Source organism: Vulpes vulpes, chromosome 3, assembly GCF_048418805.1.
Source record: "Vulpes vulpes isolate BD-2025 chromosome 3, VulVul3, whole genome shotgun sequence".
Lineage (NCBI taxonomy): Eukaryota > Metazoa > Chordata > Mammalia > Carnivora > Canidae > Vulpes > Vulpes vulpes.
Genome location: NC_132782.1, coordinates 82012482 through 82040355, shown reverse-complemented (window position 1 = coordinate 82040355; position 27874 = coordinate 82012482). Strand labels below are relative to the sequence as shown.

Below are 27874 nucleotides of genomic sequence, written 5' to 3'. Positions count from 1 at the left end.
ATGGAGAGGGTGAGCTGTTCAAGAACGGGATGCTAAACTGATGGGAATACCCTGTGTATGATGTTATATACAACATTGGGGGCTTCTGAGGCTTCCAAGAGCTTCTTACTGCCATTATCACCAGCCTTCACTCTTCTTACCTGGCGCAAGGCATCTGGTTATTACTGTATTGCTCTCAGATTCCATGGGATGTGGAAGAAAAGCACAGAGCATTTTATAGATTTACTAGTCAAACAGATAAACCAGTTTTTTGTCTTTTTTAATTAAACTCTGCCTAGCATGGGGCTTGAACTCATGACCCCAAGATCAAGAGTTGCATGTCCTATTGAATGAGCCAGGCGCCCCTCTTTTGTCCTTATTTTCTAAGTTGTTTTTTTAGCGTTTGAGCATATATTTACGACTGTAATCATGGGAGGCTCAGCTTGTCTTTGTAGGTTGTAAAGGCTACCAGTATCAGCTACCTTTCCTTTCATAATCATTTTCCTGTTGTCTTCCTCAAATTCCTTTTTAGGTATCAAATACGATTTTGGTTCATTACCACCATATCATCACACAGAGATCCTTGAATTTTGATTTTACTCATTTAAACCAGTTCCATGAAAAGTGATCAATAGACGTTCCCAAGAGAGCTTCAATTTTAAGATAAATGGTTAAAGAATCGGTTTGATTCCGTGATTTTACAGCAACAATAAAAATAAGTCTTAAGGACTTTGCATGGCTTCTTTTTTTTTTTCCTTTCTAAACTAGTGAAGTTCAAGCTAAATTGTTAGCAGCATTTCACCTATAAAGTTGTGTCCTATAGAGGGAGATTTTTCTTTACCTGAGTTGAATATTGTGCTGCATAGCTGGGTTGCAAGTAGGTAAAAGGGAATGAGAGTGTTCTCAGATCATTTAACATGAGATTTAGAAAGTAAATTTCCAGATAAACTCCTCGGTCTCATCCTCTTAATCTTTGGAGCAAGATCTTACTTTTGGGGGGAGATAGCCAAACTGAATAGGACCCAGGTGTAAGGTCAGCTTTTTCCTCTTAATTCTGTTACTAGGACAGGGGCGTCAGAGCTGGGAATAGGACAGTGACAGCAGTGGGCAGCTGCACAAGTAATGACAGCTCAAGAGGACTCCCTTAGCCTCCCTCCCCCACAGCCGAATGTGCAGAGCAGCTGCAGTGGCAGAGAGAAGGAAGGGTAAGAGGGTAACAAGAGGAGGGCTTTTAAAAATGCAGGTTTGTTTTGAGATAGATCATTTAAATTTCTTGAGGTTTTTTTTTTTTTTTTTGTCTCCTTTCTTTTAAAGATTTTATTTATTAATGAGAGAGGCAGAGAGGTAGAGACACAGGCAGGGAGGAGCAGGCTCCATACAGGGAGCCTGACGGGGTCTCCAGGATCACATCCTGAGCCCTGAGCCGAAGGTGGCGCTAAACCGCTGAGCCACCCGGGCTGCCCCTATTTTTCTTGAGCTTTTTTTTTCTTTTCTTTTTTTCTTGAGCTTTTTGAAAGGAATTATTAACACAACACTTGAGCCTATCATATTTAAATAACCTGGATCTGGGAAGTGGTTTCTGGTGCCAGTACTTTAAGGATGTGGAAATAAGCTTAAACTTTTTTTTTTTTTTTGGACTGAATTAAGTGAGTAGGTCTCTGCCCTGGTGGCCCCACATGGATATAGTAGCCAATAGCCATGCAGATAATCCCAATCCCATACTCCTGTCAGCACAGTTTTATGTGAGGGCCTGCCTGATATGGGTAGACTGGTGGATAGATGCTATTTTCAAATGATACTCCATTCTTCACATGTGACCTATATCGAGTCTTTTAAACTACATCTCTAATAGAGGCACTAAATTTTTTATATTAAGTTGAAAATGACCCAATCTAGAAGTGCAAGGAGAGAATAAGAGGCTTAACAACCATCTTGAGGCAAGGAAAAGCTAGTGGGAGCGCAGAAAAAATAGTTTTTATTTTATTATTTTATTTTTTTTAAGATTTTATTTATTCATGGGAGACACAGAGAGAGAGAGAGAGAGAGGAACAGACCAAGGCAGAGGGAGAAGCAGGCTCCATGCAGGGAGCCTGGCATGGGACTCGATCCTGGGTCTCCAGGATCACACCCTGGGCCAAAGGCGGTGCTAAACCGCTGAGCCACCTGGGCTGCCCAAAAGATTGTCTTTTAAAAAAAAATTTTTAAAGTTATCTCTACACTCAATGTGAGGCTCGAACTTAAAATGTCGAGATCAAGAGTCATGCTCTACTGACTGAGCCAGCCAGGCACTCTTATTTTTCTTTTTCCTTTTTTTTTTTTTTTTAGAATATTCTAGAATATTTTGAATTTTGGGATGCTGTTATTTTCTAAGGGAGTCTGGTCTTTGGAAGGCTGTCATCAATGGGACTGATTACTGATAACAAACATGTCTGGCCTTTTGGATGCTTGGAGATTTGGGAAAAAATGACAGGTATCACCATAATTATTCCCCATGCAGGTATATTTCCCTCGTGTCTTTTTCTGTAGTGTTTAGGCTTGCTTTTGTACCTTGCCTTCTCCCTTGACATTTTTTCAAGGATCTTTTTTTTTTTTCCTGTTATTATGTTCAATGGCTTAACAGTTCTGTGGGTATGTCATAATTTAATTTTTTCATAATTGTATTTAACGTTTGTGTTCTTTCCGAATTTATAAGTAATGTTGCTATAAATATCTTTATGGCTAAAGCTTCCAACATATATTTTTTTAAGATTTTACTTATTTATTTGACAGCACAAGCAGGGGGAGCTGCAGGCAGGGGGAGAGGGAGAGGTAGGCTCCCTGCTAAGCAAGGAGCCTGATGTGGGATTCCTTACCTGATGAAGGCTGATGTTTAACCCACTGAGCCACCCAGGTACCCTCCAACATAGTTTATATATTAGGACAGAGACCCAAAAGTGGAATTTTTTTTTAAAGATTTTATTTATTTATTCACAAAAGACACAGAGGAAGTGACATAGGCAGAGGGAGAAGTAGGCTTCATGCAGGAAGCCCGATGTGGGACTCTATCCTGGATCCCAGGATCACACCCTGAGCCAAAGGCAGACGCTCAACCGCTGAGACACTCAGGCATCCCCAGAAGTGGAATTTTTGAAAGGAAGAGCTAAGCATAATTTTTAAGGTTCTTGAAATCACAGTGGGTACTGAGTTTTCTTAAAAGTAGTGGAAAATGTAATCAAGTAGGTATAACACGCTTCTAAATTCAAGGATAACCTATTCCACTTTTACTACATGAAGAAAAGTGAAGTCAAGCAGGTAAGAACTTCACTGCTAGCAGCAAATCTCCCTTTTGTTGCTTTCTTGTGGTTGGAATGATTGCCTTTAAAAAGAAAACACTGAGGGCCTCTCTGGCTCAAGTGCTAGAACGTGGGGGAATCTCTTATCAGGTCATGAGTTTAAGCCCCACATTGGGTGTAGATTACTTAGAACTAATCTGAAAAATTTCAAACATTTCTGGAGACGAACAGTAGGATATGTCTTCATACAACCAGCTTCACCATTTATCAGCATAACAGTCAATCTTGTGTCTATGTTCCTACCAGATTTACCATCTTAGAGGAAGATGGCTTCTTAACGACCTAAAACTACCCTGTATTGGCCATAAATGCTTAGGTTATCAGCAAGATCTCTCCACATTCAAATTTGGCAATCTCAAATGTAGTTTCTTGCTTAAAGCATTTAATTCACATGGCAGATGAATTTCATTTTTTCCTTGATTTTTAAGAGAGGCACTTTGCTTCAGTTGAAATGCAAGTGCTGCCTACCATCAGCTTTTTCTCGTGAGGGGAATGAAACCCTGGATGGGTCATGAGGGGGCAGAGGATGCATGATGTGTTGTCTGTGGGTTAAGACTTCTGTCATTACAGGACTGGGATTTCTCTTTTACTGCCTTTATTTTGTTTTTGGAAAGATTCTTCAGTTACTTCTGGCTTTTATCACTAATCTGATAGAAGAGCTAAAACCCAGTTTATTGGTTGAGGACGATGTGAATAAACAACTTTGCTTTTGTTTGGCTCTGTTGCTTGCGAAGCATTTTTTAAAAAATCATTTGTTTTAAGGGCTGTATGTTGCTGGGTATTTGGGTGGATGGGTGGGTAAGTAGGTAGTAAGCATATATCTTAGCTGTCTGGGCCCAAACAGCCTAGCTTTGAATCCATGCTCACAGGTATAGAGCTGCCCAATTTAATGATGTTAACAGTAATGTAGGTGGGTATGCTATCATTTTACTTATTTTTTGCCCTTTGAAGGTTCTGCAGAAAAACTTGATTAATTTTTTCTTAAGATTTTATTTACTCATGAGAGACAGAGAGAGGCAGAAACATAGAGGGAGAAGCAGGCTCCATGCCAGAAGCCCGATGCAGGACTCAGTCCCAGAACTCCGGGATCACCCCTTGAGCCAAAGGCAGACGCTCAACTGCTCAGCCACTCAGGCGTTCCATAAAACTTAATTTTGGAAGGGGATTCATTTATTAAGGAAAGGAAAACAATATGGTAAATTTCCAACGGCTATAACAACAGTAATAGAGTAATAGGACATCAAAGTCAAACTGGACTTCGGGATATTTGGTACAGAAGCAATGCTGGGTCTCGGTGAGGCTGGAAGGAGGAGAGCATGGAGGAAGGAATGTCATGGCAGAGGGAATAACCTGTGTAGTTCCAGAGTGTGCAGGAGGAGAATGTACTGCAGTGGTGTGTATTTGAGGAAATAGCAAATGAGTCCACAGAGGTGAGTTGGGGCCAGTTCACAAAGGGCTTCGGGAAGTCTTGAGTTTTTAAACTATGGAGGGTCATGGAAAGATTGTAAGCAGAAGAGGATCATAATCTGATTTTTGGCCTGAAAATATTTGGAAATTGGAAAGGACCGTGAAGGGCAGCCTGGGTGGTGGCTCAGCGGTTTAGCGCCACCTTCAGCCCAGGGCTTGATCCTAGAGACCTGGGATTGAGTCCCATATCGGGCTCCCTGCATGGAGTCTGCTTCTCCCTCTGCCTGTGTCTGCCTCTCATGAGTAAATAAAAGTCTTAAAGAAAAGAAGGACCATGAAGCGGAGGGAGGGAGACAGATTAGAGTGTTACGGGGTGGGGCCTGAAGGGATGAGAACCTGGACATGAGGATGGATGGTGAGAGCAGGTTTGAGGGAGTTGGATGGCTGGAGACAAGAGGAGGGAGGAAGAATGACCGACACGGTGAATTCCATTGTGGTTGTGCTGAGTTTGGGGAGCCATGTAAGTAGAGGCAGCTACAGGTTAACATGTGCACGGCACTTAGAATAGCACCATACACAGGGCAAACACTGTATTACATATTCTCTTTTCATCAAATAAACATTTTTGTAGAACCAACTAGTGACTGAGCTTTGGTCTGAGAGCTGGGGAATCCGTGGCCCACTTCGTGGCCCCTATGGAATGGACATTCTAGTGGGGGACACTTGTTTATCCGTGACGGCTAAAACCAGGTATAGTAAGGTCACCTAGGGAAAGTAGAGAGTTTGAGTCAGAATGAGGCGGCTGAGCCTATTAGTTGGTAGTGAGGAAGGCAAGAAACCAGGAGAGAATGCTAACAAAGGGAAGAGCTGGTCTGGAAAGAGGGAGTGGTTGGCAGTGTTGGATTCCTTTAGGAATAGAGATTTAAGTTGAAGATATAAGGGAATGTTGATTGGGGATGAGTAAGGGGAATGACAGTTGATGGCTTTATCAAGTAGGTGCAGGGGTGGTAAGGCGAGTTGAATGAAAGCTCAGGAAGTGCTGAGAAGTATAGACTTATTTTCAGGAGCTTGATTTTGCAGGAAATGAGAAAGATAAGATTAAAAGCCACTTATTTTTTTTCTTTTTCTTAAAGATTTTATTTATTTGAGAGAGTACTAGCAGGGGAAAGTGCAGAAAGAGGAGAAGCAGACAACCTGCTGAGGCACTCACTCGCCTCCACTTACTCATTTTCATCCTGATCTTGGGTGATGTGCTAATGGGAAAAAGCAGGAGGGGAGGAGGCAAGATCTAGGGGAGAGATTGACTGCTGGGCATATAGTGAGGAGGAAGAAACACTGTGTTTGCACACAGGGAGGAGGCAATGATAGTACCAGTTGTTTACTAAGAAGAGGCACCTCTTTCCTTGTGGTCACTCTCCTCCATGAAGAGGTGGCAGGAAGCAAGTATTGCGAAGCAGTAGGTGCAAAGGGCCCCTGCTGAGGTTAGGAAAACCTTAATGTGCAGGGACTTGTCTTAGGTTGGTGTCTGTCTCTGTCTCCTTCCCTGTCTCCTCTCCCCTCAGTAGGAAAGTTCATATTCATACACAAATAATTGAATTCGTGAATCTTAGAAGAAAGGAATAAAGCCTAAAGGGAAGGAAAGAAGAGATGGGGCTCAGGAGCATGGGCTAGTAGGTAAGAGTGAGGACTGGTATTATTGGATGGAGGTTGTGTAAGAGTTTTATTATTTATTTTTTAAGATTTATTTATTTATTCATAAGAGGCAGAGGCATAGGCAGAGGGAGAAGCAGGCTCCCTGCAGGGAGCCTGATGTGAGACTGGATCCAGGGACCCCAGGATCACAACCCGAGCCAAAGGCAGATGCTCAACCACTGAGCCACCCAGGTGCCCCTAACAGTTTGATTTTAGAGGTGAGTGATTTTGAACAAGGAGGTCAGGGTGTGGTTTGGGGGTTAAGTTGTCAAATTTGGTGAGATAGCTACACTATTGTTTATAATTAATTCAGGGGAATAGCTTTGGACAATGCAAGTAGAACCAGAGAGCTAGACACAGATCTGGACATAGGTGAGTAATCCCAACAAAAATGAACAGGACATTGATTCCGGGAAAGTTGTAGAAGCAAAGAAAAGGCCTAAAAGGAAATTGTTATGAAGGGGAGTCTGTATGGATTTGTATAAGAAGCTGTTTAGGGATACCTGGGTGACTCAGTGGTTTTGAGTGTCTGCCTTTGGCTCAGATCATGATTCTGGAGTCCTGGGATCGAGTCCTGTATCATGCTCCGCGTGGCAGGCCTGCTTCTCCATCTGCCTATGTTTCTGCCTCTCTCATGAATAAATAAAAATCTTTGGCGGGGTGCTGGGGGACAAACTAAAGTGGCCATGGAAGTTTTCTAGCAGCAAGCTCTCTCCTGATTCACAAGCACTTTTCAGGCCTCTGCTTGCCTCAGGCTTGCTACTGGACCACTAGCTAAGGCAAGTCACATGACCAAGTGCAGAGTGTAGGGGTGGAGAGCTAAGATTCCATTTCTTCATGGGAGGAGCTACGAAGTCCTACTGCAAACGAAAAAGATCTATACAGGGTTGGGAGGAATTAGTAGAGCCACTTTTGCAATCGGCTTGATACATTGAGGATAGATTCGGGTCACCTAAACATTTAGAAGTGACTGTTTGGTACGATGGTGATTCATTGGTGTGCGCAATGTGTGCCTGTCCCTAAGGACTTCAGTCTTTGTGGGGAAAGGAGGGGTATATAGTTAACAGTATGAGGCACTAGAAGTAAGTGGTATAAAGGATGTAAGGTAAAAATTAATACACAGAGTAAGCTGTGATTAGAGTTGCCTGAGAAATTTTCAGAAGGCTTTTGGAAGGAAGTGTATGTAGTATTTGAATTAGGACTTGAAAGATTTACAGAGAGTTTTTCTTTATGGGTTCTGGAAGTATGCTTAGGTGGTTGGACAAGCATGAGAGTGCAGAAGTATACAGTATGAGGAAGAGTAACATGACCTGAGTATTGATAACTTGGTACAGGGTAACAGGGTTTTTCTTTCCTTTTTTTTTTTTTTTTTTTTTTTAAAGATGTATTTATTTATTCATGAGAGACACAGGCAGAAACACAGGCAGAGGGAGAAGCAGGCTCCATGCAGCCTGATGCAGGACTCGATCCCAGGACTCTGGGATCATGACCTGAGCCACTGAGCCACCCAGGCGTTCCAGTATAGCATTTTTCTACCTTGGTACCATTGATATTTGGACCATATTATTCTTCACTCTTGTAGGGGGCCTCTCTGCATATTAGAGTGTTCAGGAGCATCCCTGGCCTTTGCTCAGTAATCTCTGTAGAGCTGTTTTTAAGAAACTGCTGCAGTGTACCATAGTTCATACAGCACTTGTGTACACATCAGCTAGTTTAATTTTCTGCTGGGAGAGTCTCCCCTCCCTCGCCAAAACATACCTATGATTAAAGCAGCCATGATAAATATTAGCTCTTTGTTTGCCTGCATTCAGGAGGTAGCCTGGCTGAAGTTTGAGTCTTGTATTCTCAGCAGGCTTACGGGTAGTGACAGAGGAGCCTGTTTTTGGGAAGAGAGGATGGTGAGGGGAGTTATATCCAGATCATATAAACAGTAAGTAGACAAGACGAAGAGTTAGGAGGACTGTCTTCATCTGTTTTGAGGAATTGATTGTGGCCCCAAGAGATAAAATTCATAAGGCTAGCACATGACAGTTGTAGGGAGTTTTTTTACCATGAAATTAATTTCTGAAGGTGGACTTAGGTCCAGTTCTCACAGAAGATGTGCAGGTCGGTGGGGGGCAGGGGGAACCTTTGCTCAGGGTCTGCAAGAGGGGAGGAGCTCTGGTTTGATATCTGTGTGGATTGTCTGTGTTTCAGGAAGTAATACGTAATCTTGCATAATCTCAGTATGTTTCTGTCCTTCGTGTTTCCCTCCTATAGTGGCACAATTGGATGCTTTATAATGAGAAATACCTGTGATAGGGAATGTAAATTTCGTAGCCCTCTTCACGTTTAAGTATACCTGAGCAATAAAACTACACAATACTCTTGTTCTCATCTTGGGAGAGGGGATGAGAAATATTAACATACATTAGACTACATAGGAGTTGACTTGAAATAACAAAATTAATATTAGAGGTTTATGCTCTGTGACAGTGACTTGTCTTTGTATAAGCCCACGTATTATGAAGCATGAAGTATTTGGAATTGGGAACTCCTCAGGCACACATGAGTTAATGTTTAATTGCTAGTGTGTGAAAGTGCAATGTAGACTATGCTACAGTGCAACAGTTTTATTTTTACAACTTTATTGAGATATAATCCACATATCAGTTCACCCATTACAAGTGTACGGTTCAGGGGTTTTTAGCATTTCAGAGTTGTGTTAGCTAGCACCAGTGTCTGAATCCTAGAGTAAATAGTCACTCCCCGAAAAAGAAACCCTGTACCCATGGGGAGTCACTGTCTACTCCCCTGCCCTCTCTCAAAACCCCCCAGCCCTAAGCAACCACCAGTCTATTTTGTGTTTCTGTAGATTCGCCTGTTTGGGACATTTCCTGTCACTGGAATCCTGTAGTGTGTGGTCTCCTTGTGACAGGGCTTCTTTAGTTTGGCATCGTGTTTTCACTGCCCTCCATGTTGTAGCCTGTGTCCTTATTCCATTCCTTTTTATGCCCGAGTAATACTCCATTGTTTGAATAATGCATTTAATTTAGTCTGCTCACCAGTTGACCTTTAGCTTGTTTTCAGTCTTGGGTGTTTTGACTAATGCTGCTAAGAACATTTGTGTATAAGTTTTTGTGTGGATGATGTTTTCATTTCTCTCATATATACTCACCTAAGAGTGGAATTGCTGAGTCATGTGGTAACTTGCCATTTTGAGGAATATTGTGCTGCCATTCCCTTTTTTTTTTTTCTTCCAGATTTGTATTTATTAGAGAACAAGTGGGAGGGAAAGGGAAACGCAGACTCCTACACAGTGAACTCAAACCCAGGACCTTAAGATCATGACCTGAGCCAAAGGCGAATGCTTAACCGACTAAGCCACCCAGGTGCCCTTGTGCTTCCATTCTTAACCTGGAGAAGTAAGGATTCCATGCAATACTGGATCTTTAAGGGGTAGGGCTATGTTGGAGGATATTTATTTATTTACTTATTTATTAAAGGATTTTATTTATTCATGAGAAACAGAGAGAGGGAGGGGGGGCAGAGACACAGGCAGAGGGAGAAATGGGCTCCATGCAGGGAGCCCGACATGGGACTCATCCCAGGTCTCCAGGATCACGCCCTGGGCTGAAGGCAGTGCTAAACCGCTGAGCCACCCAAGCTGCCCTATTGATTTTTTTTTTTTTTTTTAAGATTTTATTTATTTAGAAAGCGTGCACCTGTGGTATAATGCATGCAAGCTGGGCATGAGGGAGAGGGAGAATCCCAGGCAGACATTGTACTGAGCACGGAGCTGAACATGGGGCTCGATCCTGTGACCCTGAGATCACGACCAGAGCCAAAATAAAAAATTGGATGCCTAACCGACTGAGCCATCCAGGTGGGCCAGGGGATAGTTTAAAAACCTCCTCTTGAGGTGCTAGGGTGGCTCAGTCAGTTAAGAGTCTACCTTCAGCTCAGGTCATGATACCCAGGTCCTGGGATCGAGCCGCAAGTCAGACTCCTGGCTCAGCGGAGTCTGCTTCTCCCTCTGCCCCTCCCCCCTGCTCATACTTTCTCTTTCAAATGAATAAATAAAATCTTAAAACCCCCCAAAACAAGAGTCACTATTTAAAAATGCTGGAAGTATTCCATTTAATTCAAAACAAAAGTGCCTGTGATCAACATTAGTAACATTGCCCATGTGTGTTCAGTAAGATGTGATTATAGGTATAGAGAGTAATTACTACAGGAAAGAAACTGATACTTGATAGCCATAAGATTATGGAAATAAACTGGGGAAATATATGAATTAATAATTGATTTAATGAGACAGGGCTGAAATTTATAGTATATAATATATAGTATATATATATAATATATAGTATATTGGCCGTGACCTGTATAAAGATCCAGTGAAAGATTTTTATACAACTAAAGTGGGGGTAAAAGGTATTCTTGGGGTGGGGTAATGCACACAAATCAACAGATAACGGGTTTGAGTTAATTATTTACACCAGTAAACTTGTTTATATAAAATTACTGCCTTTGGGTGCTTTTTTTGTGAAAATTTAGTTCTCAGCATTGGTTTTAAAAATCTTAAAAAAAAAAAAACAACCACCAAACCTTTAATGTAGATAAAAATTAACAGTGTGAATTATGGAGTAGGTTTGTTTGAATAAGTACTGTAACAGGTCAGAATCAATGTTCTCAATCTCCACTGCTCCCCAGCCACTCTGTTTTCAGAGTGGCCTCTCTAGAAATATACCTAAAATACACAAACACTTTTTTTTTTTTAAGATTTTATTCATTTAGTCACAGACACAGAGGGAGAAGCAGGCTCCCTGCAGGGAGCCCCATGCGGGACTTGATCCCAGGACCCCAGGATCATGACCTGAGCCAAAGGCAGACACTCAACCACTGAGCCTCACAAATACTTTTTGAATGGCTAAGAATTCCACAGTATGGATGTGTCATAATCTAACTAGTTTCTTATTGAAGACCATTTTGGTGTTTCCAGACTTTAGCTGTTAGCAATAATGCAGTGAATTAGTTTCTAGAAAGAGTTGCAAGAGGAGCACCTGGCTGGCTCAATAGAGTAGCATGTGACTTTTGATCTTTGGGTTAAGAGTTCAAGTCCCATGTTGGGTGTAGAGCTTACTTTATTTTTTTTTTTAAATTTTTATTTTTATGATAGTCACAGAGAGAGAGAGAGAGAGAGAGAGAGAGAGAGAGGCAGAGGGAGAAGCAGGCTGCATGCACCGGGAGCCTGATGTGGGATTTGATCCCGGATCTCCAGGATCGCGCCCTGGGCCAAAGGCAGGTGCTAAACCACTGCGCCACCCAGGGATCCCTAGAGCTTACTTTAAAAAACGGGGGTGGGGATAGGAATCGCAGAGTCAAAAGGTTGCTGAATATTTGTAATTTTGTTAGTCCTTTGCAGATTGTCCTCTATAAATGTTGTACCGATTTATAGTTGCCCACCATGGATGGATGAGAGGGTGCTGCTCTTCATAGAGTCATCTGACTTTAGGTATTGCCAGTCTGATTGGAGAAAAATGAACATTCATAATAGATGAGATTGGGTGCTCTACCTGTGTTTCCCTTTTCTTTCAACTGTCCATTCCTTGTACTCCTTTTTTCTATTACTAGTTGGTCCAAAATTCTTTATAGGAGGTCTATGTATTAAGAGAAATTAGCCCTTTCTCTTTGATGTGTTGGTGATACTCATATCATCAGAGCCTTGGGATGGGAGAAGGAACACAGGTTTTGAAGCTAGAGGGCTCATGTTTGTGTCTTATCTCAGCAGTGTGTTTGTGGTGTGATTTTTTTTGGGGGGGGAGGGGGGAGTCCTTTTCATTTGTCTACATCACATCTGTAAGTGTGATGTCCGCCTTGAAGAGAAGTAATGAAACAAACACAGGACTTTGTGACTGTCTGAAAAGCCCCAATGCCCGGGCAGCTCCTCTGTCATCTGTGAGATCTTGAGCTTGGCCCTGGTGAATATGAAGTTACAGGACTCCCAGGATGCTCCTGTTCCTTAAATTTTTCCCTTCTGTAGAGTTATCCATGGTGGTTGCTCCTGGGTTATTAAAAAAAACAAAACAAAAACAACGCTAATTGGGATGCCTGGGTGGCTCAGAGGTTGAGTATCTGTCTATGGCTCAGGGCATGATCCCCGGTCTGGGATTGAGTTCCACGTTGGGCTCCCTATGGGGAGCCTACTTCTCTCTCTGCCTCTGCCTCTGCCTCTACCTCTGTCTCTCTGTGTCTCATGAGTAAACAGTCTTTTTTTTAATTTTAATTTTTTAAATAAAAAACCCAGCTAGTGTTATTTTCTAAATAAAATTTCCTCTAAACTTTACAGACAGAGTGCTATCCTTAGAATAAAGTGAGTAAGTTTGTGCTTCCTCCTCAGGGAGCAGCACCTTGAGGATGTCTCACTAAGTTTTCTGTTTTCACAGAGTGGTGGCATATGAAACATGCTAGATGCTCAACAGATGCCTGATGAATTACCTGATGAGTGGCTTTTCAGTATATTTCCTTGTTATCAGACCTTATGGGACATGTTCTATCAAGTTTTCTAGAATGAATGTATTGAGGGTCCTCAAAGGGTCCATCCCCCCAGGGTGGATGATGTTGCTAGGACTCAGCATATAGTTGCATTCAGGGCTGTGTATTACAGCAAAAGGATGCAGAACTAAATCAGCAAAGGAAAAAGGTGCTTGGGCAAAGATCCGAGTAAACCAGGTGCAAGGTTTCAAGAGTCCTCTCCCAGGGGCTCCCATGTAGGCTGCATATGTGAAATGGTGTCTGCCAGGGAGTTTCATAAGAAATTTAGTGCCCCGAGGGTTTTATTGGGACGGGTCACATAGGTACTTTTGCCTAGCACATACCAAAATTCAAGACTCCTAGAAGGAAAACAGGTGTTTACCATAAACCACATTGTTTGCACAAACAGTTTAGGGGCAGAGGGAGCCTTTCTTATCTGGAAGTGGTGGGAACCGTTCCAAAATTCAAGTTTTCAGATGCCGGCCAAGGGTCAAGTTTGCAAGTAGATCTTGCTAAAGTTAGCATTCTCAAGTCTGTTGTATTAACTCCTCTGCACAGGCTATAATGCAAGTGTAAGGCATTTTACCCTGATAGAAAAGTCATAGCTTCAGGGTATTTTGTAAAGTTTTTGTAGTTATTTAGTAGACCAGTCATCTCTAGAATATGTGATTAGTTACATATTCAGGCAGAACAGTATCATTTATTTCTAGCAGTTTATTCCTCTGCTTGTATAGTATATAGACTATCCATTACATGAACACTGATATCCATCCTGTACCTTGTCATCTTATTTTTTCTGTTTGGTATAGGGTGTTCATATATAGCAGTTACTGTGTTTCTCTCTTTCATGTTCTCTTGGCCTTTCTAGTGACTAGTGCTCCAAACCTAGGGGCATAAGAAAAATGCAAGATGAGGGCCAAATGTTATACCTAGTGTCCGCTAGTCCCCTCCTCCTCTTTTTTTGGGGGGGGGGGGTGGGGAGACAGAAAGCATATGAGAGTGTGAGCCGGGAGAGGAAGGAGCAGGCTCCCTGCTGAGCAGAGAGCCCAATATATGCCTCTATCCCAGACCCTGAGGATCATGACTTGAGCTGAAGGCAGACACTTAGCCAACTAAGCCACCCAAGAGCCTCCTTTCACCTTTTCCTTGAGATTATTTTTTTAGAGCAGTTTTAAGATCACAGTGAAATTGAGTGAAAAGCAGAATTCTCATATACCCCTCACCCACAGCCCCTCTTCTCCCCCCCCCCCAGCATCCTCCACTATCAACATCTCAGAGTGTTTTTTTTTTTTTTTTTTAAGATCTTTTTAGGGATCCCTGGGTGGCGCAGTGGTTTAGCGCCTGCCTTTGGCCCAGGGCGTGATCCTGGAGACCCAGGATCAAATCCCACATCAGGCTCCCGGTGCATGCAGCCTGCTTCTCCCTCTGCCTATGTCTCTGCCTCTCTCTCTCTCTCTCTGTGACTATCATAAAAATAAAAATTAAAAAAAAAAAAAAAAAAAGTAAGCTCTACACCCAACATGGGACTTGAACTCTTAACCCAAAGATCAAAAGTCACATGCTACTCTATTGAGCCAGCCAGGTGCTCCTCTTGCAACTCTTTCTAGAAACTAATTCACTGCATTATTGCTAACAGCTAAAGTCTGGAAACACCAAAATGGTCTTCAATAAGAAACTAGTTAGATTATGACACATCCATACTGTGGAATTCTTAGCCATTCAAAAAGTATTTGTGAGGCTCAGTGGTTGAGTGTCTGCCTTTGGCTCAGGTCATGATCCTGGGGTCCTGGGATCAAGTCCCGCATGGGGCTCCCTGCAGGGAGCCTGCTTCTCCCTCTGTGTCTGTGACTAAATGAATAAAATCTTAAAAAAAATAGGTGTTTGTGTATTTTAGGTATATTTCTAGAGAGGCCACTCTGAAAACAGAGTGGCTGGGGAGCAGTGGAGATTGAGAACATTGATTGCCTCTCTCTGTGTGTGTGTGACTATCATAAATAAATAAAAAAATTAAAAAAAATATTTTTTAAAAATTTATTTACTCATGAAAGAGAGGGAGAGAGAGAGGCAGAGACACAGGCAGAGGGAGAAGCAGGCTCCATGCTGGGAGCCTGGTGTGGGACTCGATCCCGGAATTCCAGGATCATGCCCTGGGCCGAAGGCAGGTGCTAAACCGCTGAGCCAACCAGGGATTCTCCCCAGAGTGGTTTGTTTTAATCAGTAGACTGAGACCTACAGTGACACATCATTATCAAAGTCCATGGTATATATTAGTGTTCACTTGTGGTATACATTCTATGGATTTTGATAAGTGTTCAACGACCTGTATCCACCATTAGAGTACCATATGGAATAGTTTCACCACCCTAAAATCCTTTTTTCTGGCTATTTATCGTTTCAGTTTTAGTTTTTGGATGTGAACTCAGTTCATTGTGGAGACTTCAGCATTCTTAAATCAGTGTGTCTTATATTCACCACTCTAACTCGTATTTTGTAACTTCTCCACAAGATTCTGCAAGATTGAAATAGTTGTGTTTTATTTTTTTTTTGACTTATTTATTCACGAGAGACACAGAGAGAGAGGCAGACACACAGGCAGAGGGAGAAGCAGGCTCCACGCAGGGAGCCCAATGCGGGACTCAATCCTGGGACGGCAGGACCATGTCCCAGGCCGAAGGCAGGCACCAAACCGCTGAGCCACCCAGGAATCTCCTGAAATAGGTTTTAAAGTAAGCCTGATGCAAGTTTTTTCTTATTTAAGAAGATAAAATGTTTTGAACTTGCATTCATTACAGTTTAAGGTTCTTGATAGATAAGTTGAGGATCTTGTAAAAGACTGCGTGCTCTAAGTGTTGAGGTCAGAAAGTTCTCTAAATAGCTTTCCAAGATTCTCAAGGGTTGCTAATCTTTGGTTGAAAGTCTTTGCATCAACTCTTAGGGGAGAACAGTTGATGCTAATTAATATCTGATTCCTTAGCGGCTGGGATTTGGAGAATTCCAGTTCTTAAGCTATCCTTAAGCTATCTGAGAATAACAGATTTTGGGGATCTTTTTATTAATCTGTTTATCTTTTTTTTTTTTTAATTTTTATTTATTTATAATAGTCACACAGAGAGAGAGAGAGAGGCAGAGACACAGGCAGAGGGAGAAGCAGGCTCCATGCACCGGGAGCCCGACGTGGGATTCGATCCCGGGTCTCCAGGATCGCGCCCTGGGCCAAAGGCAGGCGCCAAACCACTGCGCCACCCAGGGATCCCCTAATCTGTTTATCTTTAACTCACTAAAAGAAATTTGAACTTGGGAGGGGCCTGGGTGGCTCAGTCAGTTAAGCGTCTGCTTTCAGGTCCAGTCGTGATCCCAGGGTCCTGGGATGGAGCCCCATGTCTATCTCCCTGCTCAGGGGGCAGGGGGTTCTGCTTCTCCACCCCTCCCCCCCCCCACCCCCCCCCCCCCCCGCTGTCTCTCAATCTTATTTATTTATTTATTTATTTATTTATTTATTTATTTATTTATTTATTTATTTATTTTAAAAGATGAGAGACATAAGCAGAGGAAGAAGCAGGCTTCCTGTGGGACTCATCCCAGGACCCCAGGACCATGACCTTAGCCAAAGGCAGATGTTCAACCACTGAGCCACCCAGGCGTCCCTAAATAAAATCTTTAAAATAAAAAAGTTAGGCAGCCCCGGTGGCTAGGCGGTTTGGCACCACCTTTCAGCCCAAGGCGTGATCCTGGAGACCCAGGATCTAGTCCTCAGGCACCTTGAATGGAGCCTGCCTCTCCCTCTGCCTGTATCTCTGCCGCTTTCTCTCTCTCTCTCTCTCTCTCTCTCTCTCTCTGGGTCTCAATAAATAAATAAAATCTTTAAAAAACAAATTGAACTTGGGTTAGTATCCTATTTGTTGAGAAGAGAGAAACCTTAATTTTGTTTTTAAGAGGAACATGTGACATGCCAGAGGATACAGACTTTCTACATTATACACCAGCCGTGACAGTATATTTTGGGGACGATATTTACAAGTGTTGCATTCTTAGAAACAATTCAGTGACTGTTTGGAAAAATAATTACCTCCCTTTCCATATGATATATATATATATATATCTCCTCTTCCCACATTGAATTCTCATTCTATCTTGGTTAAACCTTTTTATGGACCCTGAGCATAATTTTTTTCCTTTTAAAAAGTTATCTTTTGACTTTTAAAAGTAGTATGGTTGGGATCTCTTTTAATGTAAAAATCACATATTCATTCTTACAGAAGTCCTTTTGATAGAAATTTTTTGATATTCTGGCTTAAGGTTTTTAGAGAAACCTTACTATTCTTTAAGCAGACTTTAAGAGCTAAAGGTTTTTCCCTCTTAGTTTTTCAGTGGCGGAGAACATCTGGGTATGTTCCAAATGTGTTTGAGTTTACTGTATCTAAAGGGGATATTATCACTTCATAATCTCCATGTTTCTGAGGCAACTGTGCAGGCTTTACATAAGCACACATTGCTGCCTTTGGGCTCTGCAGCCTTACTTCATTTGAGCAGGAGGAGACCCAACAGTATAGGGTACTGGTGAGGTCATTTGAGCTTTAAATAGTTGCTGGCTCTGGAAATGAGGGCAGCATGATTTAGGGGAAAGGCCAGAACTTGATCTCAGTGGCCTTAGGCACTCTGGCTTCTCTTTGCATTGGAGACAGTGATCAGGTTGCACTGGAGGAGGCCAGCCTTTGGTATTCAGGGAGTATAGGCTGGAGTCCTATGGTACGCATGCCTGAAGTTTACAAAGGCCTCAGCTTGTTTGAAAGCCAGTCTTGGGAGTATTTTCAGGCTATATGATACTAAAATTTGTGGAAAGGAAGTGATGTAAGGTAGCTAAGGAAATTTCAACTTCGAGAACAAGATGAAATGGAGACGTGATACTTGATACAGGGATATAAGTTAACAGATGGTTATATAAGAAATTTAGAGGCATCTTATGCTGAGAATTAAAATGGAAAATTATTCAAGTTATGCTCAAAAGTAATTGCTCACATCTTTCTGTCACTTTATTGGGTCAAGAGCACGCTATCATTTATTTGATACACTCTTATAATAACTTCATGAAAGAGGCAGAAATATCAGTTGGCCCAGAGAGATGAAATGCTTGCCCCCAAGGTCACTTAGTAAATGGTGGGACTGGGGAAAGTACAGTCTTTTAGGTTAGCTGAGTACACATCAGAAATCAGCAGGAGTAAGTAACTGTGTGGTGTACAGGTTGAGTGTAGTGTCTCCAAAGCCTAGAATATGTAAAGAATTGGATATGGGGAGGGGGAAAAAAACAATTGGATGTGAGATGATAGAAGCTGTCTTATTCCAAAGAAGTGTTTCCACAGCAGAATGGGGATGGGGGCGGGGGGTCATAGAACAGAAAGTACCTCTGTCCTGGTTTCCTTCTGCTCTAAAGTCTAGTAGTACAGAAACCCTGTCTTCCTAGTCTACCATTTGTTTTACAAGTAGACCATGTCTGGTAGTGTTCTCTAGCATTATAATGGGACAATAAAAAATGCATAGTAAAAGGGTAACATAAGAAAAGCTGCTAACCAGTTTAAGAAATATTTGAGTAGGGACACCTGGGTGGCTCAGCATCTGCCAGTTGATTATCTGCCTTTGGCTCAGGTCATGATCCTGGGGTGCTGGGATCGAGTCCCACATCGGGCTCCTGCGTGGAACCTGCCTCTCCCTCTGCAAGAATGACTTGCTTGCAGCAAACTAATGAGTAAGATTTGGTTTGTGTTAGGATTTAATTATCTCCTGAGAGATACTATTTAAGTTACACAACCAATTACAATTAAGCCTAAACCTCCCCACCTCCAGGTTTATGAAAGTGTCATATGTACTAAATGTGAATGATTCACACATCGAAAAAATCTCTTAGTATCCCACCCCCTTGTTTTGGTTATCATTTTAGATTATGTCCCCTCCCCCCAGATCATTGAAGATCTGAGTGACTGGCCAGTTTTAATAGGGTAGTTGGAGAGATGGGGAAGATTTCATAGAGGACATGAATATTAACTATTAAGTTCTTTCTTGACACTTGTGTAAGTATCCCAGGCAGGGGGAGGAGAACAAAGGGCCGAAGTAGAAGTTTTTGTTGCAATTAACATGTTATGACTAGAGCCACAGGTAGGAGAGGACAAGGCAAGAGAAGTATCTAGTCCTTCTGAAATAGTTAATGATCTGAGATTCTTGGTGTTGTGGCTTAGCCACTGACTTAGTATACACTGCTTAGATACAATAACAGACCAATAAAAATGTGCTCTCTCAATAGGAACAAAAAATAAGCAAGCGTTCTATTCTCCTTGTAGAAGTCTTGATTTATTTATTTTTTATTATAAGCAGTTGTTTGGTAGTCATAAAAATAGAGATCATTGGTGTGGTGTTGCTTTAGTTTGCTCAGGGTGATTACTTGCTGGGATGATGAAGATGGAAACTTAGAAATGCCCATATTGAAAGAAGCGTTAGGGATCCCTGGGTGGCTCAGCGGTTTAGCGCCGGCCTTTGGCCCAGGGCGCGATCCTGGAGACCCGGGATCGAATCCCACATCGGGCTCTCAGTGCATGGAGCCTGCTTCTCCCTCTGCCTGTGTCTCTGCCTCTCTCTCTCTCTCTCTGTGTGACTATCATAAATAAAAAAATAAAATAAAATAAAATAAAAAAGAAGCATTAATTCCTGTTGGCCACTTCAGTTTAGAAGTATGTTGCTCTTCTCTACATTCTTTTGTATCGCTGATGGTGTTCAGCCTGCAACAAATCTGTTTTCCAGTTGCTGACATGCCTCAGTGTTAGAACTGAGTCCAGACATGGCCCCAGTTTTGATTTCTGTTCCTGAGGTTTGTAATTCATATAGTCTTAACCCAAGGCAGAAAAGCTGCCTCATTTCTCAGAAGGCAACTTGAATTTGACTTCAGAATATTCTCACTGAAAAGGGATGGAACTGATTAGACCGGACAAGGTTAGAAGTAAAGTGTTGAGATATATAACAGCCATTTATGCTTAAAATGTCCAGGATTTGTATCTATGTAACGTTATAGGAGAGAACTGTTGCCCTTTTGTAATTTATATCAAAATTTGTTTTTGACATCTAAGAGCTCGACCTGATTGATAGACCTTTGATGGAACAGATGTAAAAAATGTGTTTCCTTTTCTAGGGAGGAAGTGGGGACTTCAGGCATCACTGATCCAGCTGCAGTATTTTCCTTCTTTGTCATTTGCTCTGTGTCCCTCCCCTCCCGTGCACCCACACAGCCTCCCTGCTCTTTCTGTCCATCACTTTAGTCACCTGGTGCATCTGTTAGTGTTGTAGTGGCATAAAGATGTGATCAACCCAAGCGACATCATCCAGACCATAATGACTCTTCATTCTCTTCTCCTTATAGGTGACAGAGCTAAATGAGCCACTGTCCAATGAAGAGAGAAACCTCCTGTCTGTGGCCTACAAGAATGTCGTTGGGGCACGTCGTTCTTCCTGGAGGGTCATTAGTAGCATTGAGCAGAAGACATCTGCAGATGGCAATGAGAAGAAGATTGAGATGGTCCGTGCTTACCGTGAAAAAATCGAGAAGGAGCTGGAAGCCGTATGTCAGGATGTGCTGAGCCTGCTGGATAACTACCTGATCAAGAATTGCAGTGAGACCCAGTATGAGAGTAAAGTGTTTTATCTGAAGATGAAAGGGGACTATTACCGCTACCTGGCTGAAGTTGCCACTGGAGAGAAGCGGGCAACTGTCGTGGAGTCCTCTGAGAAGGCCTATAGTGAAGCCCATGAGATTAGCAAGGAGCACATGCAGCCTACTCACCCCATTAGATTAGGCCTGGCTCTTAACTACTCCGTTTTCTACTACGAGATCCAGAATGCCCCGGAGCAAGCCTGCCACTTGGCCAAGACCGCCTTCGATGATGCCATCGCTGAGCTCGACACTCTGAACGAGGACTCCTACAAGGACTCCACTCTCATCATGCAGCTCCTCCGCGACAACCTAACGCTCTGGACAAGCGATCAGCAAGATGACGACGGTGGCGAAGGCAACAATTAAGGCCCCCAGGTGGACTGGCAGCGCCCGCTGATGCTACTACTGCAGTCTTTATTTTTTCCCATGAGCTGGGGGTCGGGTGGGGGAGGGAAAGGGAGGGACGACCTTCCTAGGGAGAAGCCCACGACCTGTCCTGTCTTTGATCGCCTCTTTTTGACATTTTTGCCAAAATACCACTAGTGGAAAGTCAGGCTAGCTGTGCTGGTATTGAAATAGCAGCCTCACACTGGCGTATGGACTGTTCTGTAGATGAATGCAGGTGGAGCGGTCTGTCTTTAACTTATTGCTAGAGAATAGGGTTTTAAGACGAAAAGAAAACTGAAACGAGATGGCCCTCATTCAGTAAGTTCTGTGGTTCCAGTAAGGATTTGTGTGTACAGACGCTCTTGTCTTATGTTTTGGGTACTTTCTATCTCATCTATTTTAGCTGTGCATTTTTTTTTTCAGGGTGTACTCGACCAGCCATGGACTAATTGAAATCCCAAACTGACAGACTTGGAACATAAGGTGTGTTTATCCTTATGGTTTAGGCCTTGCCAGTTTCCTGAAGTCTTGGATTAGCTGACAGTATTAACACTAAATTGCAGTTTACAGTATTCTCCATTACAGCCATACGTAACATCAAGCCATTGATTGTGTCTTTTTCTTTGCTAGTTATTTTGGTTTTACATCCTTAGCCTTATCCAGGTTGGTTTTGCTGTTCGCTATCTCCTGGGCCAAAAGGCTTGCCTGAGGAGAATCAAAGCTACCCTAGGTTTTGGTTAATAGGTGCTTGGCAGGTGGCTGTGGGATTTTTGTCCTTCTTTCCTCTTAATTCTCAAATCCACCACAAAAATGATTAATCACTTTAATAGAAACGTTAAACACCACAAAAATAGAGAAAATTCAGGTCTGTATGTCATTTATTGTGTTGATATTTTCAGAGAACTCCTGGTTTTTAAGCTGCCACAGCTCCTTCCTCAGGGATCACGCTGCCATCACTCTTGACTTGAGTGTTCCCCACTGGACCTTCTGCTGGTGGCTCTTTATAGGGTGGAGATGCCATTGAGCTGTAGAAGCTGGGCAGTCATCTTGAGGAAGTTTGTGGTGCAGTGTGTGGAAATTCAGGTGCTAGAAGCTTACTGGTAGACAAATCCAAAAGGAAGAGCTCTTCTATTCATAAGCATTCTGTCCAGTTTCGGGAGCCTCGTAAGCATGTCTGTTTTTCCTCCCTGAAAACACTCCTTCCCCAGGCAGTTGTTGTAGGAAGATGAACTAAAATCATTATCAGATAATAAATCACTCCTATTTGACCAAGAGTTTTTCTACACATTTTTTTTCTTCTTTTAATGAAAGCATTGAAACGGGAGAGTCCTTTCTCTCTAGTGCAGTTGACGCATGCTCTGGAATCCAAGGAAAACTACATTGTTGTTTCCACAAATTTGTTCTCAGTTAGCCTTAGGTCCTTCATTCTTGTTTCGGAAAAAATCTGTCTGAAAACATGACCTGTTGAGTGTGTGTTCAGCCTTTTTTACAAGATCAGAAACAGTGTAAACTCCCGAGATCTGGGTTAAGACGCCAGATTTGTTTTGTCTGTTCCTTTGGGTTATTTAGTCAAGGAGAGGTATGAGTAATAATTGAGGAAACACTGACAGTTGCTTTTGCTGTTTACCAAAATTGAACTTACAGTTGGGAAATGAATACGTTTGACAGGATCCAGGTGACAGTGAAGAATAGAACGATGATGCCCTGTAGCATGGCACAGTTTACCCAGCGTGACTTTCCTTAGAAGGTTCCCTCCATACGCTAGAGCAAAAGTCCCAATTAACTGAACCCTAGCAGAACTAGAAGAGAGCTGTACAGCTTTTGTGCCATCACCGGGGCCTAAAGTCAATGCCATGGATGGGAAATGATTTGGGGGGGGGTGGGGGGGGGGTTAGGTGGGGCTTTCCTTAACTTATCTTCATGTCCAGTGAGCAGTGTTGTGTCCTTTCTCGTAGCCTTTGGAAATGATTTACTGGAATTACAAAACCTATATTTTCTTTTAAATTTCAGCTTTGGCTCTGGCTGCTTTTTAGAGTAATGCAAGATAAAATTATACCTGAGGGCTAAAAATGAGGGAACGGGAAACTTGATATTTAAGCAGCTTGAATGGTTTCTTTTCTTTTCTTTATTTTTAAAGAAATGCACTTGCCTCTGATACTGTCTCTCCAGTGAAATGATTACTCCTCCATTATTCTATTGATACAATATTGTGCATGCTAGTGTTGTATTTCTATACAGTAGCTTGAAATTTATTAACTTATACTGTAGGTGTTATGTATTCCTATGACAAAAAATTAAGTCTTCAAATTTTTTAAAGTTTTTTTAATTTAATTTTTCCTTTTGGGGGTACAGTTTGCTCTACCAAATAGTGATCGTAACAAATTGATCTGTTTTGGATGTTGCTATAGTGACATGCAGTTATATATTTTGTTTTTAAGGGGGGGGGAAGCAAAAGAAACACCAGTGTTAGCTTAATCTTAATGTCTGGTGTTTGTCATGGTGAAATTATAACTATTACAGTGTAGGAGAACGACGACTATGTTCTCTGAATGAGCCTTTGTGCTTTTTTGTCATGTTATGCAGTGAACTATTTTTAAGGTCTAATCAGTGATTATTTTTCCAACTCCGTGTTTCTCTAAGGAATTATTTCACACACGGACCATTCTTAGCAGTTTTCCTCAGTGATGGAATATCATGAATGTGAGTCATTATGTAGCTGTCGTACATTGAGCAAATAAACTTACAGATCTGATGTCAGTGCTACTTAGTTTTATTTAAATGACCTTAATTTCCCTTTGCTTTCCAAGGGCTGATTGGATGTGCGTGCTTTCTACTCACAGAATGTGGTTAGATTGGGGGCCAGGGACAAGACTGGGAAAGTGCCTGTAAGCTGAGAGTCAGACCTGGGTTTACTGATGTTGAAAAATGATTGTACCTTTTGGGCCTCCAATGTTTTTCCTACAGAAAGGGCACCTACAGGTGGATCTCTAAAAGCCTTACAGGGGTGGAGGGAGTATGATTTGTGAGAAGAACAGGGCTGAGTTAAATGATGGCTTCTTTTGGTCCTTGGGCAAGGGCAAATTACAAAACTTTTGAACTTTGGGGTGTAGGTCTAAATGAAAATGGGATCACATGCCCGGCTGTGTGTCTCAGTGAGGCACCCAGTATTGTTGGAGGTCTCATGAAGTCTTAGATGAGGGGGTTCTTTGTGCTGAAAATATTCATAAATAGTCTTGCGTTTTTAGTCCCTCTGAGGGGGTCAGGCACCTCCAGTTGGTGTGGCCTGAGTTCTCTTAGTAGTGCTGTTGCAGATGGCAGCTGTTACACTGCTCCCACCACGTGAATCATGTCCCTGGGTGTGGGGGTGTTCTGCTTTCTATAGGAAGGAAGAATGCCAGAGCAAAGGCTTTCTTCCATCAGCTTGGGTGTGTTCCAGCAAAGGGGTAGAGGCTGCAGGGCATTGAAAGAGGGTGTGGCCTTTTAATTTTTTCAATTGGAATTCACATTTTATGAGTAATTCGTATGACCCAGGGTTTTGCCATGTACTGGATGAATTAACTTCTCTTGGCAATTTGTCACTCAGGACCACTCTAAGTGCCACTGCTGGCACAGCTGTGAACATAGAGGTGGCCGATATGCCTGAGTTCCCACAGTGTCGGAGCCCCAGTGTCGGAGCCTCCTGAGCCTTGCCTACAAACACCAGGCTGCTTCAGCTCAGCTAGGAAATTAAGAAACTGAGCAGCAGCCATGTGGTGACAGCTCTTGCAGTGTGGGAGTTACTGAGGGTAGAGAGACATCAGACAATCTCTTACTCTCTTACCAACAGGACGGTACACACGTGGGCAGCATCAGAGCAGTGATGTAACAAATTCACCAAAGCTCATCAGAAAGAAGGGTGGCTCCTGGAAGTTGCTGCTGTTGCACTCTTATTTCTTCTGTGGAACTTCCCATTATTTCTAAGTGCCCGGAATTTGACAGAAGACTGGAATTTGCCCAGAATACTCCCATATACATATAATTTTCTTTTTATTTTTTTTAAGATTTTATTTATTTATTCATGAAACACACACACACATACACGGAGAGGCAGAAACACAGAGGGAGAAGCAGGCTCCATGCAGGGAGTCCGACGCTGGACTCGATCTTGGGACTCCCAAGATCACACCCTGGGCTGAAGGCAGACACTAAACCACTAAGCCACCCAGGGATCCCCATTTAAATTTCTCTTAAGATAAAATGTAATCTGTTGCTGTGTTTCCATCCAGTTTGGAAGAGTTCCCCTTAATGCAGTGGTTCTCAAACTTTGTAGGACTCCTTTTCACAACCGTAAAGAGCTTTTGTTTATGGGGGGGATGGATCAAAAACCAGAAATTAAAAATATTCGTCTAAAAAATTTAAACGGGATGCCTGGGTGGCTCAGTGGTTGGGCGCCTGCCTTCGGCTCAGGTTGTGATCCCGGGATCCAGGATCGAGTCCCGCATCGGACTCCCTGCGAGGATCCTGCTTCTCCTTTTGTCTATGTCTCTGCCTCTCAGTCTGTGTCTCTCGTGAATAAATAAATCTTTTTAAAAAATAAATAACTTAAAAACCCTTGGCCATTACATGTTGAGATAAGTAACAGTTTCAGGGACACCTGAGCATCCCAACTCTTGGTTTCGGCTCGGATTGTGATTTCAGGATTTTGAGCCTTGTGTGAGGTGCTGGGCATGGAGCCTGCGTAGGATTCTCTTCTCTGCCCCTCTCATCCCTCTCCAAAAAAAAAAAAAAGAAGAAAAGGAATTGTGTGTTGTCGTCCTTGCCCCCTCCCCCCCAAAAAAGGGAAGAGGAGCATTATTTTGCAGCTTGGGTGATCTCTTCGTAGAAGTTAACTGGACTCAGTCCCTGCTACTGCACTCGATCCACTAAGATGCTTTTGAGCTGAAGCATTTGGAAAGAAAAAAACCTGGCATTGCAAGGATAAGTAGTTGGAGATGGATGGCCCTAAAGAGTTTAAGAAAGTTCTAATTCAGGAACTGAACGATGCCCCCATATTAGGCTCCAATGATTACGGCCTTCCTCTGCACTCCAGAATGTCAAGCTAACTGATACTGTGAAGCAATTAAACAGTGGTGATGGGTAAGGGGGAGGAGAGCAGTTAAGACTAGATTCACTCTGCTTGGGTCATCCATAGAGTAGAATTCTCCATTCCCAGAACTTTGAGGGTGGGGTGGAAGGGCTATCAAATGAGATTCAAAGTGGCAGGGGACTTTGTAGCAAATACGTTGCTGTTGACTGCCAGTGCAGTTTCCCTCTACTCTATTTATGTGTCATTACCACATGCATTGGCCTCTGTGCTGGTCAGCTGAAACTGCATGTTGACTCACATGCGCTGATCAGAGTGGCTAAGAATGGCAGCTACATCCTCCCGGGTGTACAGTTCTCAAAGCAAGCTTGGAGAAACAACCTGCTGAAAACTAGCTGGGTAACACTTCTCTGATTCTAGGATTTGACATTAAGTGGTAAGCCAGCCTAATCAGAACATTGAAATATGGTCTGCCAGCTTGCTAATTAGCCTGCTGGTTTGAATTCTCTGGTTCTGGTGTGGATCAGGATAAATGGTTTGAATCTGAATGGCCACAAACTCTATCCCTGATTAACAGGATTACCTGTGGTCAGTGAGTGGGTGGGGCAAAAGTGGCTGGGTTACAGTGATAAGAGTCTTTAGTACCAGGTCAAGTTTGTTGGTATCTCATGTTTGTGTTCTGTCCACACCTGACAAGACAAATGGGTCTTTAAGTAATAGTCTGAGATGGTACTCAGTTATCCCCCCATGGGAGAGGAAAGTCAGGAATTGGGGGAACATAATACAATTTTTTTGGTTTTTTATTTCAGTAGGTAGTGCAGACACATTAAAAATACAAAAGTTTAGTCTAAAACAGGTTTTTGTACCACCTTTGAGCTAACAATGTTTTCCACATTTTGAAAGGGTTGTAAAGAAGAGTGCAAAGGGACAGTGTGTTGCCTGTGAAACTTAAAATGTTTACCACCTGGCCAGTAGTTTGGCGACCCCTGGTTTTATCAGTGACTCCTTCTGTGATGCCCGTTTTCCAGCCACCCATTTCTCCTTCATAGAGGTAACCACTCCTCTGTTGGCTTGGTTTGAGAGAATGGAGTTGACTCTGGCTTTGAGATGGAAGGATTTCTGCTGCTTTTAAGCAGTAAGTGACCTTTGATCCATAAAAGGTTTTGCCTTGTGGTTTTTAAATAGGGTTAATTGAAATTTGGTGGTTCCTTGGGGACACCTGCGTGGCTCAGCGGTTGAGTGTCTGCCTTTGGCTCAGGATGTGACCAGAGTCCCATGATTGAGTCCCACATCGGGCTTCCTGCAGGGAGCCTGCTTCTCCCTCTGCCTATGTCTCTGCCTCTTTCTGTGTGTCTTTCATTAATAAATAAAATCTTAGGGGATCCCTGGGTGGCGCAGCGGTTTGGCGCCTGCCTTTGGCCCAGGGCGCGATCCTGGAGACCCGGGATCGAATCCCACATCAGGCTCCCGGTGCATGGAGCCTGCTTCTCCCTCCGCCTGTGTCTCTGCCTCTCTCTCTCTCTCTGTGACTATCATAAATAAATAAAAAATTAAAAAAAAAAAAAAATAAATAAAATCTTAAAAAGGGGGGGGGGTTCCAGTAGTAGCTCTCAAATTAGATTTAAGCCTGTTTTTTTAAAGGGTACCTAGGTGGTGTAGGGTAGGGCATTTTACCCCTAACATTTTTGAGAAATTTCAAACAAAAGGTGGAAAGAATGGTACAGTGATAACCAAATACAATTGGTACAGCAGTTAACTTTTTTTTGAGAGATGAGAGAGAGACGGAGACACAGGCAGAGGGAGAAGCAG

General features: G+C 42.6%; 1 protein-coding gene across 1 annotated transcript in view; it reads left to right on the top strand.

Moving 5' to 3' along the window:
- Window positions 1-23755, top strand: part of YWHAG (tyrosine 3-monooxygenase/tryptophan 5-monooxygenase activation protein gamma) — a 28251-nt gene extending 4496 nt beyond the window's left edge. The window contains exon 2 of the mRNA XM_026019715.2: window positions 20326-23755. Within this exon, the coding sequence (XP_025875500.1) occupies window positions 20326-20982 (657 nt within the window). The 3' untranslated portion in view covers window positions 20983-23755. The remainder of the gene's footprint in view (window positions 1-20325) is intronic.
- Window positions 23756-27874: the final 4119 nt, after the last annotated feature.